This window comes from Belonocnema kinseyi, chromosome 4, assembly GCF_010883055.1.
Source record: "Belonocnema kinseyi isolate 2016_QV_RU_SX_M_011 chromosome 4, B_treatae_v1, whole genome shotgun sequence".
NCBI lineage: Eukaryota > Metazoa > Arthropoda > Insecta > Hymenoptera > Cynipidae > Belonocnema > Belonocnema kinseyi.
In genome coordinates, this window is record NC_046660.1 from 123,961,726 (window position 1) to 123,972,927 (window position 11,202).

Genomic DNA, 11,202 nt, shown 5'->3' on the forward strand with positions numbered 1-11,202 from the left:
AATGTCAACTTCTCCCTAACCCTGAACAATTATTCGAAAAATACCAAAAAGTGACTTTTTCCCATGCATTCTCCAATGCAAATTTAAAGTCCCAACAGACACCATTACAAATCAAAATTAAAAAAAAGGTTTACTTTTTTTTAGATTTCGAAATGATTTGGGGGGATTGTTTGCATTTATTTAAAAGTCGTCAGTTTGGACCACCCTACTGTACACCTTCTATACTTACGTGTTGACATATGTCTATACACATAACTAATCAGCGGCTGAAGCGGTACAACGCATACTTAACATTCACAAATTTCAGCTTATCTCTGAATGTTAAACATTAACCCCTCGTATCACATAGATGTGACTTTGTAAAAAAAACTATTTTTTATGATTTTATACTATCAATAGTATCTGGTTTTTGGGCTCCAACCCCTAAAGTTAACAATCAACTCCTTTGTACCACGCAGATGTGACTTTGTCAAAAAATTGTGTTTGGATTCTTATTTACAAATTATAATGAAAACGCAGATTGACTTAACAATGGTATCGTTATAGGTAGGACTAGGACTAGATTTAGAACAAAAAAGAAGCACAGTTCAAGAAAATTGAAAACTAAAGAGATCATGTTCATCTAGTATGACTTGTGTATTCATTGACGATTCTTATAAGTTTTGTTTTTGTTAACGTAGGAAGGTTGATGTCAACAATATTACGATTAAAAAGATTACCCAGGGTCACAAGATGAAATTGAGGTGGAGCATCTTTCAGCCTAGTTGACTTCTATGTTTTAGGGATCGCTGATCACGATCCCGGTATCCATATGGACCCATCACGTCTAAATCAAGGTCAAATGAACATCAAACACCTTAATTGGATTGATGCAATTTTTTTGACCCCGGATTCTGAAAGTGCGGAAAATTTTACGTCTGTATACGTCTTGATCTGTTGGTCAAACCGACCTCTGAAGGTCGTTTGGAGGTCATCTAGAGGTCAACTCCTTCTTTTAATCAATTACGGGTGTTGAAGCAATTCTAATTCAAAATTTGAGTTCAGATGTTATATAACGGGATTATTTAGGTTGGAAGAATGGATTCTTTTGATGGAATTGCATAGTAGATTTGTAAAAACAATGGAAATTGAAAATTTATGTGAAAATCTGTCAGCCTGCTCCTCACTGAAGTCCCCCAGATTTTCAGGGAAGTAATCAATGTAGGAATGGAGGAAATGGATCTTTAAATTCATTAAACATCCCATCTTTCGGTAGTTTTCCAGCAGTCTGTCGGCAATATTCTTGTAATCAGGGTCTTTGTTATTTCCCAAGAATTTTTTTTTTAATTTCTTTGAAATTACTCCAAGCTACTCTCTCATTAGTTTTCATTCTCATTTTGAATTCATCATCATTCATCAGTTCCCTTATTTGAGAGCCATCGAAAACACCTTCATTGATTTTCATTGCAGAAATATTAGAAAATTTCTCAAATATATACATGAAAGCATCGTTCTCCGATACCCTCATTGCTTTGATAAGCTGTTTAAATAAGCCGAGTTTGATATGTAATGGTGGAAGTATGACTTTATGACTAAGAATGAGATTCTCTTGTAGTATGTTCATAGATCCTGGAGTTAATTATTGCCTGAGTGGCCAGTCCTTTTTCATATAATTTTGTTCTCGGGCACGACTGTCCCACTCACAAATAAAACATAGATACTTTGTGTGTCCGCTTTGCTGACCTAATAAAATACTGGTTATTTCCAAATATCCAACTAATTGCCACTTGTGACTATCACACTTCAAATTTTCAAGTAGAAAATGGAGATTATTGTATTGCTCTTTCAAGATCACTGATTGACCAACCGGTATAGGGGCATATATGTTTCCATTGTGAAGTAAGACAGCTTTCAAACTACTCACTGATGAATCAATAAATAGTCGCCAGTCACTAGCTACATATTGAACACTTTTACTCATTTATCAGGCCTTCAACGCCATTTCAATAAACCAAACCCTTTGCTTTAGAGAAGAATTTCCGGAATGGGCGATCTCGATCACGATAAAAACTCACTCGAGTACCCGGAGCTAAAATATTCTTCTCTTTCAATCTAGAAGCTACGAGTTAGGAAATTTCGTTCGAAAGACCTGCGTCTCGAATTAAGTCACTTAACTCGTCTTGAGAAAAACCATGAGAATTTATGGACACCGGGATCGTGATCAGCGACCCCAAAAACGTAAACGTCCACTGATTTGAGACCCGGTCCTAGCTAAGAAATCAGCCGAAAGATTAAAAGAAGGAGTTGACCTCTAGATGACCTCCAAACAACCTACAGGGGTCGGTTTAAAAAACACGTCAAGACGTATTCGGACGTAAAATTTTCCGCTCTTTCAGAATCCGGGTTAAAAAAATTGCATCAATGGAATTCCATTTAATTAATAATTTAATTTAATTAAATAATTCCATTTGATCTTCATTTAATCCTGCTCTAGACGTGATGGAATCATATGGACAACGGGATCGTAATCAGCGACCACAAAAACATAAAGGTCAACTAGACTGGAAGATGCTGCAATTGAATTTCATCTTGTGGTCCTGTGTTATTGATATTAGTAGACATAGTACAAATAGGTACAAGCTGGCCAACAACTAATTTAGGAATTGGTACTATGAAGGGAACGTATATACACAACGCTGTTCTTGGTACATGAAATAATATTTCTTGCAGGATACAGGGTACGTTGACTTCAGAGCCTAGGATCTTAAACATATAGAGACAAGATGCAAGTAGACGTCACTCAAATTTAATCACTTGCTTGAATTTTGAATTTTAAAGAAATTAAGTTACAACGTTTTATTTGAAAATTCATCTGCTTCACTGAAAATTGAACTATTTTGTTAAAAATTGAACTATTTATGTATTTGAAAATATAAATCTTTCTGAGGTAGGTAGGTAAGGGGGCGAATTGAAAATTAATGCTTTTCAATTTTATTGGTAATCTTGGTTCCTTTCATCTTTCAGATTTTAAAAGTCGATTGCTTTTTATGATATTCGACATTTCAATTTGGAAATTGAATTTTTCCTTTGAAAACTCACTCTTATTAATTTCCTATTCTCGTGGAAAATCACCATATTTCCCCTATTCCGAGAGAATTTTGTGCTGTAAAGTCTGTTAAACTGTTATGTTCTGATTTATTCTCTGGAGGGTTCGAGTTTTATGTAATGACATTTGACAAAGAAGGAGAGGTATGTGAAATGTGTACAAAACACTACGTCGTAGTTTTTGAATGACCCTGATATAATCATTTTTATTTCCTTGCAGTCCTTTTGAATTGCACAGACGCACTACAAAGAAAACACCGCGTTTCCTATCCACAGGGGCGTCGGAACGTTTTTTTCATGGGTGGGCTCACCGAAAAATATGTTCAAAAATATAAATTTAATATAAATATTAGGCTTATTTTATTATTAGATTTAGTGATTTGATGGGTGGGCAGAGCCTACCCATCAAATTTCATGGATGGGCTCAAGCCTACCCAGCCCACACGGCTCTGAAGCCCCTGCCCATATATGATAAATACGGCACTATCAGTGAAAGCGACGAAGAAGACATCGAAAATACAGACAAGGATGACTGAAGTAGATAGCAAAAAATAGAGAGTGAGTTTGTTGAAAAATTTCTAAGAGTCTCACACACACATTTACAAGAAAAAGTGTAAAATTGTTAATAATATCTTTTGAAACGCAATAAAATGCAACACAGGATTTTTTCTTTTTTCAATTTTAGAGAAGTATTTATGCTTTTTCTCGAAGTCTGGTACGAAGATGCTTTCAAGTTAATCAGTTAACCTCAAGATCACATAAAAACCGCTGCAATAGATGTGCATTCTTAGTTTTCCATTAATGTATCCAAGATTAACAGCGCCGGGGCAAACTAGCAACTCCGAGATTTCGTTTTGGTGCCGAAATTTTCAGACAATTCATAACAGAGTTATAAGCGCCCCACCCAGTTACGGCCCTGTGGGCCTGGCAGATGGGGTAAGGAAAGATACCCCCAGTTTTTATTACCGCGATCTTGCCCCGAAGACGGTTAGTAATTCGTAGTTGTCGTCTTCTAGTATTGCTCTCGAGTCAGGTGCGTACCAACTCCAACCCCCTTACTGTTCTGGAGCTTCAATAACGCCATCCGCTAGGACGAAGCTTAGGCCTTTAGTCCTGCCTAATCTCAAGACCATCCACCACCTCCACCTACGCTCGGGGATAACCGGCGAGATTCACCATCGATCGTGGGCCAGCAGGTCCCACCCACCAATTGCAGGTTGGTTAATAAAACCAAAGGTATTATATAACTGCTTCTATTATTGACTTCACCTTGCTTTTCGACAATCCTAATTCCCAGCCCTATCCCGTAATTTGCGAGATCCCTCACAAATTTGGCACCCTCTTCAAAAATCCACAATCCTTCCAAAATAAATCCTACAAGTCGAGAAGAAGTCAAATAATGATAAAACTTTTTTAAAATCACGTTGTATGCATGTGTGCCATTGGAGAAGAAAATTTTGAATTTAGAAAATACTGTAGGAAAAATATTTGACAATTTTGTTTTTGTTTGTGTTAATTGTTTTTTAAAAATTTTACAAGAAAAATTGCGGGTAGGATGTAATTTAGATCAATAAAGTAGGGGTAGACTGTAATATATATCCTATAAAACGTTGGTGGGACAACAGCCCAATTGCAAGTTCCACCATCGACAATAATAAATAAAATTATCCCGAGAAAAAACGCCTTACTTGTACTCTTTGTAGCAGCATTGAGCAAGTGAAGGGTTCAATATAGAGTCAAAAACAATCGGTAAAAAATCAATACGGAAATAGGAGAAAACTAGTTAGAATGCGACAGATAAGAAAGATAGTCAAAAACTCGGAGAAAATAGAATGAGAAACAAGGAAGTTAGAAGAGGAAGCGGCGTCAGTAACGAAAATTGGCGCGCGAATTAGGAACCAGTGACGTCATACAAACAACCCTAGCATTTCCCGCCCTCATTGGATACGTCAGCTACGTGGTAAGTCCACGTACACTCCCCAGTAGTAAAAACCGGGACGCTCACCTGAATGAACGTACCAGTTTTTAATCAGCCGTAAAGAACCCCTGAGCTAGTCCATAAAATTTAGAAAGGTGTAAGGTAAAAGATTAAAAATCGAATGCATCTTAGATCAGGAAAAATAAAAATTATTCTAAAAATGGCAAATCCCGTAAAGAATATTAAGGAAAGTAGGAAAAATAAGATAGTTCCGGATATTTTAATTGAAGGAAATAATACACACGCAAGTGCGAGTAGTGTAGAAAATGAAAATAATGATATTGAGTCAGGCGAAAACGAAAATAGAAGAGAAGAATTAGCAAGAAATTTGAATTGAGAACTCATAACAGTGAGAAATGAAAAATTAGAATGGGGGGCGATACAACCGAGTCAACCCACAGGTGCAATTCCAAGAACAAGAATACAGACACAAACACAGCCAGAATGTACCCCAAACTCCGACAGTTACCACAATGACCAAATATTAAATATACGATTATATCAAAAGTAATGAAAATGCAGAAACCGGTAATTAAAGAAAAGAAAGAAAATGCAAGAGAGTGAGCATAGGGAAAGTGAGAAAAGTAAATTGAAATTCGGAACGAAGGTTAGTCTGCGAAATGACATGCGAGAGAAAGAAATTGATTTGCTACCGTGCGAAGTCTCTTCTCCAGTTTCGCCACACACCCCACCCCAACCCTTCCTTACAAGTAATGCACTAGACTCGATCCCGCCAGTACCTCAGCCGGCACAGAATGTACGGGGGCACGGTGCCCCAACTCTAAACCCTACAAAGCGAGCGACGCAACACTGGCACGTGTCAGCGTGGGCGTACAAAGATTAGATAAGTGGGCTAATCAAAAAATAGAGAGAGAAAGGAAAACAAATAAGGATAGAAACAAAATAAATACGAAGTTACAGTTTATTAATGATACAGGTTATTTATAATAATACAAAACGCGTAAAAATAGAAAAAACAGAAATATAGAATTTTGCGATGACATTTCTGAAGGAGTAATAGAGTTGAATGAAGCACAACAAGTTCAATTAGAAAATTTAATTAAAAGAAAAATTACGAATCAAGGAACAGAGTTAAAACCGACACATCTAACTAGCCATAAAATAGATGTGTAAGGTCATAAACGTATTCATCAGAGATACTATTATGTATCGCCAAAAGTGAGGAAATTAATGTATGAGGAAGTAGACAGATTTTTATAGGAAAAAATTATAGAACCTTCTAGTAGTGATTGGTCAAATCCTATAGTAATGATTAAGAAACCTAATGGGAAATATAGATTTTTTATATTTCAGAAAAGTAAATAAAATTACGAAAAAAGACTTATACCCAATTCCAATAATGTCTGAAATATTAGATACGTAAATATCAGCAAAGTACATGTCTGAAATCGATCTTCATTCAGCATATAATCAGATACCACTGGACGAAGAATCGAAACCAATTACAGCTTTTATAGTCACAGGAAAAGGAATGTATCAGTTAAAGAGGATGCCATTTGGTTTAACAAATGCTCCTGTTACATTCCAGCACCTGATGGGCAGAATAATAACACCAGAATTAAAGCCAAATGTATTTTGTTATTTGGATTATATAATTATAGTTTCTAGAAATTTTGAAGAACATTTAAAATACTTGGAAATAGTTTTAGATAAAATAAAAAATGCAGGTTTAACAATAAAGTTAGACAAATGCGAATTTGGATGTTCTGAAATAAAATATTTGGGTTTCAAAAGTAAATGATAAAGGATTACAAGTTGATAAAGAAAAAATTGAACCATTTTTAAATTTTCCAAGGCGAAGAACAATTGAACAATTTCAAAGACTTATCGGAATGGCTCCATGGTATAGTAAATTTAACCCGAAATTCGCAAAAATTTTGGAACCATGACAAAATTTATTAAAAAAGGAAGTAAAGTGGGAATGGTCTGACAAACAGGAACAAACTTTCACGAATATTAAACACTTACTAACAACAGCACCGATTTTAGCCTGTCCTGATTTTGAAATCCCATTCCAATTGAAACTGATGCTAGTGACATAGGATTAGGAGCTGTTTTAAGACAAACAATGAACGGCAAAAATTATGTAATAGCGTTTGCGATTAGATGTCCCAGATTCATTATCAAGATAAAAGGAAAAAGAAATAAAAGTTTCTAGTATTTTATCAAGTGTGGTTGAAAGCAAAGAAAAATATTTTTAAGAAATGGAGGATGATTGGTATAAAGATAAAATGATTTAGCTTAAAAATAAGCCAGAAGAAAATCAAAATTAGAGAATGCGCGATAACACAGCCACACAAAAAAGTGTGCGCATCTGGTAACAAAGACACACGTATTCCTATGGGTTTTGGGGTGCTGCATTCAAATTCGGTATCAAAAATCACCCATCACGTCATGGTTGAGCCATAACCTCAAAAAATTCCGAAAAATCATGCACCGAGGCAAATAAATTTCAAAATAAAGCCAGTCATGCAAATTTTCACTTCAAAAACAGGTCGACAACTGTGAAGGATCAACCCTTGTCTGATATCAAGTTATTTAACATAACTTTACCCAACAGAACCTGACCTCACCTAACCTGAATTAACAGAAATTTATTGAACGACACGTAAAGCTCTGGAAGCATATTTTCCCAGTAGCAAATGTGTGTTACATCGAATGGGTTAACTCGAGCCTAACCTAGAAATAAATCTAACCTAGCCTAACCTAATCTAATCTAACCTCACGAAACACAATGAAACTGCTTGTGTTGTCCCGTTGTGTTTGCGGTACCGTTTGAATCAGCTTTGGCTTAACCTGCAAGGAGGTCAAACCTATCCTAACCTAAAAAAACTGACCTAACATAACCTAGCCTAACCTAACTTAACTTCACGTAACACAATTAAACTCATTGTGTTGTCCCGTTGTGTTTGCGGTACCGTTTCATTCAGCTTCGGCTTAACCTACATAGAGGCTTAACCTATCCTAACCTAACAAAACCTGACCTAACCTAACCTAGCCGAATGAAATTCAACCACACGTGTAGCTATGTAATCGTACGGTTCTCAGTGTTAAATGTGTGCTATACTTAATAGGTTAACTCGATCTTAACCTACAAATGAATCTAACTTAACAGAACCTAACGAAATTTTGCTTAACGCAACACAACTTAACTTCAGTGTTCATGTTGTAACACCATAAAATTCATTTCATTGTACTACAGGTGGTTAAAAATTTAGACGCACATTACTCATTTGAATAAACTTAGAACTCCAAGTAGAATTGACCCCATTTCAATTAACCTGACAATGTTTGTATCAATTAAAATGTAGAACTGTAACTTAAACATGCAAATAAATAAGAGTTCTATTAAAAAATTTTCTCCCTCTGCTTTTCTTAAACTTAAGGGACTTCAGTCTATTTTCTGCCTGCTATAACGTGTCCTTTTTTCTTCGAAGGAACGATGCAAAGGGTTACGATTACGTTTAAGACCTACATTCGTTTCCCTTTTCAACATCCAGCAAAAATCAGCCATCATGATCGCGTCCCATCTACCCTGATATCATTCTTCCATCACTTTTATGTCTTGATGAAAACGTTCCCCTTGTTCTTAGCTGAAATCATCAACATTTTCTGGAACCTTATCCAGATGGGAATCTAGAAAGTGAAGTTTTCAATTCATCAAGCTGCCTAACTTTTTGTAGTTTCTTATCATTTTCGCAACAATATTCTCGTAGTCTGAACTTTTTTTTACCGGGGAAGTCTGCGTTTACTGCTTTAAAACTTTCCCAAGCGTCCATTTCAATTTTCGTCATGTGGCTCACGAAATTAGTATCTCTTGTCAATATTCGAATCTGTGGTCCATCATGAGCCTAAGATTTATGTGCAGGGGTGGTAGTAAAATTTTTTTGGATCAACGAGGCTTTGATTGATGATATTATGAGAAGCAGGTTTGAATGGATCTCTTAAAGGCCAATGTTTTTTGCTGTAATGATTGGCTCGATCTCTGCTATTCCACAGGCATATAAAGCATGGCTCTCTCGTGAAACCCGATTGTTGGCCTAATATCATTGTTATGATTTTGAGATCACCACGTATTTTCCATTTGTCATTCGTGTAATCAACTTTTTTAAGAAGCATTTTAACATTGTTATATTCTTCTTTGATGACCGTTGAGTGGGCTATACTGATAGGAGCGTAAGTATTCGTGTTATGCAGGAAAACAGCCTTAATGCTGCGTTTTGAGGAATCAAAGAAAAGTCGCCATTCTTCGTCTCTGTACACATTTTTCTTCAAGTGGTTCATTAGTCCGTTAACGTCAGTGCAGTACACTAAAGACGTCTGTTCGTCTTTAACGAAAAACTTTCTGAATTCTGTGTCCCTGTCGCGATAGAATGAAACTTTTGTCTTTGACTCTAGAAGATTTCTTCTTTTTAGAAATGAAGCGGAAAATTCAGCGCCGTCTTTCGGTAATCCAAGATCTCTAATAAAATCATTCAGTTCTAGTTGCGACACTAATATTGGAACCTTAAATTTTATTTTATGCACGCCATATTCGTCATCTTTTTCGTAATTTTCATCGGAATCATCAGAACTATTTTCTGTTCGATCACTGGTTTCACTACCGTCTCCATGATGTTGACTTTCAACTTTCATTCTATCATCTTCGAAAGCGCTTAAATCAGTCTGGCGTACATTTTTATTGATTTAAATTGCTCTTGTGACTGTGCACACATTAATGTACGAAATGTTATTTTTATTTTTAGCGTTGAACCCTTTAACGAAATCCATGCAAAAGTAGCAGTCCTTCGCAATAACGGGGTTTTTCCATGTGGTTGGTGTAGAGTACTTGCGGTACTTTTCGTTGTTTGAATTTTTTAGACGATACAGCATGAGTCTGTAGGAATTGCAAACGACGTGAGGAACCTATTTAGTTTCTTGGTGCAGCAATTTACGGTGAAAACACTTTTCGTAAAGACTTTTCACTTCCTTGTCGATTGATTTTCGCAAACTGCTCACTTCATATTTACTGCAAATGTAACAAAATGAATCTGAGTTATTCTTGCAGACATGCGATTGAGAAATGCTCGCGGTTTTTTTTCTTGTAGCATGAGACTCTACACCAACCAAATGATTCATTAATGAAGAGCTACGGTTGCATGATGACGACGTCGGAGAGCCCGCTTTCCCACCCTGAACAGACGCCGATACTGGGGTTTTTCCCTGCATCGTAATACACGTTTTACCTGTGTCTGCCATGGCGGCATGAACGCCGTTTACCCAGGGACTCAGCCAATGTGCATCCGTTGCTCACCGTCACCACGTGGAGGTGCCCTGGTTACAGACACAGGCGAATAATGCTAGCAACAAGCGGTTACGAAACTCCAGACATTTACTGCTATTAATTTCAAAATATGAAAGTACGCAAGAACAGGGTTGCCAGCGTAATCGGTTAGGTTAGGTCAGGTTTTGTTATGTTAGGATAGGTTAAACCTCTATGTAGGTTAAGCCGAAGTTGAATGAAACGGTACCGCAAAAACACAACGGGACAACACAATCAGTTTAATTGTATTTCGTGAGGTTAGGTCAGGTTAGGATAGGTTAGATTTATTTCTAGGTTAGGCTCAAGTTGCCCCATTCGATGTAGCACACATTTGCTATTGGGAAAATATGCTTCCAGAGCTTTACGTGTAGTTCAATAAATTTCTGTTAATTCAGGTTAGGTGAGGTCAGGTTCTGTTGGGTAAAGTTATGTTAAATAAGTTGATATCAGGCAAGAGTTGATCCTTCACAGTTGTGGACATGTTTTTGAAGTGAAAATTTGCTTCACTGGCATTATTTTGAAATGTATTTGCCTCGGTGCATGATTTTTCGGAATTTTTTGAGGTTATGGCTCAACCATTACGTGATGGGTGATTTTTGAGATCGAATTTGAATTCAGCGCCCCAAAATCCATAGGAATACGTGTGTCTTCTTACCAGATCAGCACACTTTTTTTGTGTGGCTGTGTAATCAATTGTATTTTTATAGACCCGACCCTTTAAGGACATGTGACACAGCTAAATACCTATATTACCGACCTCACTTTTTCCGTTCACTGAATGTTTTTTTGAACCTAAGAACTTTTTTTGTAAATAAAA

General features: G+C 36.5%; 1 protein-coding gene across 1 annotated transcript in view; it reads left to right on the top strand.

Moving 5' to 3' along the window:
• Positions 1-3,934: 3,934 nt before the first annotated feature.
• LOC117171858 overlaps positions 3,935-11,202 on the top strand; it is a 9,310-nt gene continuing 2,042 nt past the window's right edge. The window contains exons 1-2 of the mRNA XM_033359493.1: positions 3,935-4,020; positions 4,101-4,300. Coding sequence (XP_033215384.1) covers positions 4,016-4,020; positions 4,101-4,300 — 205 coding nt within the window. The 5' untranslated portion in view covers positions 3,935-4,015. The remainder of the gene's footprint in view (positions 4,021-4,100; positions 4,301-11,202) is intronic.